This window comes from Zea mays, chromosome 3, assembly GCF_902167145.1.
Source record: "Zea mays cultivar B73 chromosome 3, Zm-B73-REFERENCE-NAM-5.0, whole genome shotgun sequence".
NCBI lineage: Eukaryota > Viridiplantae > Streptophyta > Magnoliopsida > Poales > Poaceae > Zea > Zea mays.
Genome location: NC_050098.1, coordinates 15,886,958 through 15,889,943, shown reverse-complemented (window position 1 = coordinate 15,889,943; position 2,986 = coordinate 15,886,958). Strand labels below are relative to the sequence as shown.

General features: G+C 52.6%; 1 protein-coding gene across 1 annotated transcript; it reads left to right on the top strand.

Moving 5' to 3' along the window:
- The first annotated feature begins 1,174 nt into the window (after nt 1-1,174).
- LOC103649748 (uncharacterized) lies at nt 1,175-2,340 on the top strand. The gene is made up of 2 exons (XM_020550669.2): nt 1,175-1,914; nt 2,032-2,340. Exons 1-2 carry the CDS (start codon nt 1,243-1,245, stop codon nt 2,104-2,106), a joined length of 747 nt encoding a protein of 248 aa, XP_020406258.1. The 5' UTR covers nt 1,175-1,242; the 3' UTR covers nt 2,107-2,340.
- Nucleotides 2,341-2,986: the final 646 nt, after the last annotated feature.

The window sequence follows — 2,986 nt, the reverse complement described above, 5'->3', positions numbered from 1 at the left end:
GCGGAGGTCGTCGGCTGAGGCCAGGGCGGAGTCCGAGCTCTAGGTCGGGCGGAGCGGAGTTCGTCGTCTTCCGGGACTTAGCCCGAGTCCGAGCCCTGGGTCGGGCGGAGCGGAGTTTGCCGTCTTCCGGGACTTAGCCCGAGTCTGAGCCCTGGGTCGGGCGAAGCAGAGTTCGCCGTCTTCCGGGACTTAGCCCAAGTCCGAGCCCTGGGTCGGGCGAAGCGTAGCTTCCTATGGTGCCTTTGGCAGGGCCTGACTGCCTGTCAGCCTCACTCCGTCAAGTGGCACCGCAGTCGGAGTGGCGCAGGCGGCGCTGTCCTTCTGTCAGGCCGGTCAGTGGAGCGGCGAAGTGACGGCGGTCACTTCGGCTCTGCCGGGGGGCGCGCGTCAGGATAAAGGTGTCAGGCCACCTTTGCATTAAATGCTCCTGCGATTTGGTCGGTCGGTGCGGCGATTTAGTCAGGGTTGCTTCTTAGCGAAGGCAGGGCCTCGGGCGAGCCAGAAATATGTTCGCCGTTGGAGGGGGGCCTCGGGCGAGACGGAAATCCTCCGGGGTCGGCTGCCCTTGTTCGAGGCTAGGCTCGGGCGAGGCGTGATCGAGTCGCTCGAATGTACTGATTCCTGACTTAATCGCACCCATCAGGCCTTAGCAGCTTTATGCTGATGGGGTTACCAGCTGAGAATTAGGAGTCTTGAGGGTACCCCTAATTATGGTCCCCGACAGATGTCATGCCTCATCTCAGGTACAGATGTTTCCGCCACTTTTAGGGCTTGTTTGGGAGTAAGGGTAATGGAGGGGATTGGAGGGGCTATAATCCTCTACTATTCAATTTTAAATAGTGAGGGATTCTAGCCCATCAATACCCTTTATTGCACCTCCCAAACAAACCCTTACATGTAGTACTTGACACTCGTTACACGATATGACCATGCTCGACACGTACAGATGCCATGCCTGGTCTCAGGTCGACATAGTGCGACAAGCCTTTGGTGCACAACACATGCATGATGTCCTCTCGTATTCCCATACAGAATTATTAAGTGGAGCACGTAGTTCTAAGAGTTTTCAATGAATCAGTCGTTTCAAATTCCAGGTCAGACAATCGATGCTAGCTGCTATATATATTTAAGTATCCTGTGTTTCTCCATCAAGCTCTCACCCTCTGCCCTTCAATCTACCCAGAACATATACCAAGAAAACTAGCGTGCTTTAGGCTTAGGATTAGGACTTACGATTACGAGATGTCAACGACCACAGCCACCCCCACGCTGAGCATGAAGCTCCTCATCGACAGGAGGACCCAGCGGGTGCTGTTCGCAGAGGCGAGCAAGGACGTCGTGGACTTCCTCTTCTCCCTCCTCACGCTGCCTGTCGCCACGGCGGTGAAGCTGGTCGGGAAGGACGCCTTAGTCGGCTGCGTCTGCAACCTCTACGCCAGCGTCGAAAAGCTCGACTCCGTCTACCTGCAGGCCGGCGTCGCCAAGGAAGCGCTCCTATGCCCTAAGGTTGTCTTGCCAGCGGCTAACACCAACAGCTCCCTCCTCCGTCTGCCGGAGCCGCCGGTGGTGGAGCCAAATAATATGTATAGATGCACCGGCAATACCTACGGCATGTGCCGCACCTACATCACGGACGAGTACGGCAAGATGTGCCCGCATTGTAGATGCTCTATGACGACGGCAGCGCAGTACCTGCTGTCGGCGCGGGGTTCCTGCGGTGGCTCCGGTCAGGTGGCGGCGCCGAAGAGCGCGGCGGGAGGGTTCGTCCAGGGCATCGTCGTGACGTACACTGTGCAGGATGACCTGACGGTGACGCCCGTGTCCTCTATCTCTAGTGTCTCCCTGCTCAGCACCTTCTCCGTGAGGGACATCTACGACCTCCAGGAGAAGACCGTGCAGCTGGGCTACAACGAGGTCAGTGTGTCCGTCGCTGGATCCTCATCCTTTATATAATTAACCTCCGCCATCTCCAGCATCATGCCTCACTAACATAATGCACACGTTGCTGGTTTGGTTTTGATGACGATGTAGGGTTTGGCAATTTTCAAGGCGTCGCTGAAGTCCAAGTCCGTTCTCACTGACGTCTTCCTCCACGGCAAAAACTAGGCTCCCATGCATTATTACGGGCGGTCGTGACCGGAACTGAAAGGCGCCTGTCCTCCCGGTTATCTCGTGGATGGCATCAAAGGACCGGGTGGCTTTTGTGATGCTTTAACATCTGTTTCTACTTTACTTTGTTGTCGTGGGAAGAACGTTGGCAGTACGTAGTAGTAGGTCGGTTTTGCGACTTTTGTGTGTTTGCTGAGCAATGCACAATCGGTGTATCTTGTCGAAAATGTGTGTCCTAAGTACCTTGGTGCTATCGTATGGTGCTGTTGCTATGTTTATGATTATTTTTTGCAAGAGAAACTTTCTCTGATTTTAGGAAAGCATATAATAAGGTACGGATACATCCAACGACACACACATATGACACTGTGAATGTCAGTTTAACAGAATACACAAGACGCTGGATGTATCCTTACTGTTAGCTGGAAAGTTGGGACTTACATGACAGTATGAGTTCCACAACAGGTGAAGGATCCATTACTTAGAGACTAACAGTAAGGATTAAGGATTTAAGGAACAACTAAAATGCAGTGCCCAAAAGGCCAACACAACAGCCGAACAGGCCAGCAGCAGTGCAGGTGCAGCACGCCAGAACTACAGTCGACAATGGGCCAGTGGCACAATCCAAACTCCAAAAGTCTACATAATCAAAAGTATCAAGCATCCTTACTGTCTTAGCAGTCCTGGACCAAAACAAACAGAAACAAGAGTATCCCATGGGCCAAAATTCAATCCAAAAGTATCCACTATCCAGCAACTAGCACGAGAACCCAACTCTACATGTCAAAGTTGCTCTGATCATCTGTATTTAACACATCTATATCTCCTTCAATCATCTTCATGTTTGAAACAATAGCATCAACTGTTGGAACCGGAC

Excerpts from the sequence above, each read along its gene's own strand:
- LOC103649748 (XM_020550669.2), top strand. The coding sequence starts at position 1,243 with ATGTCAACGACCACAGCCACCCCCACGCTGAGCATGAAGCTCCTCATC. Across the intron at positions 1,915-2,031 it reads TGCAGCTGGGCTACAACGAG|GGTTTGGCAATTTTCAAGGC; the intron begins GTCAGTGTGTCC and ends ATGACGATGTAG.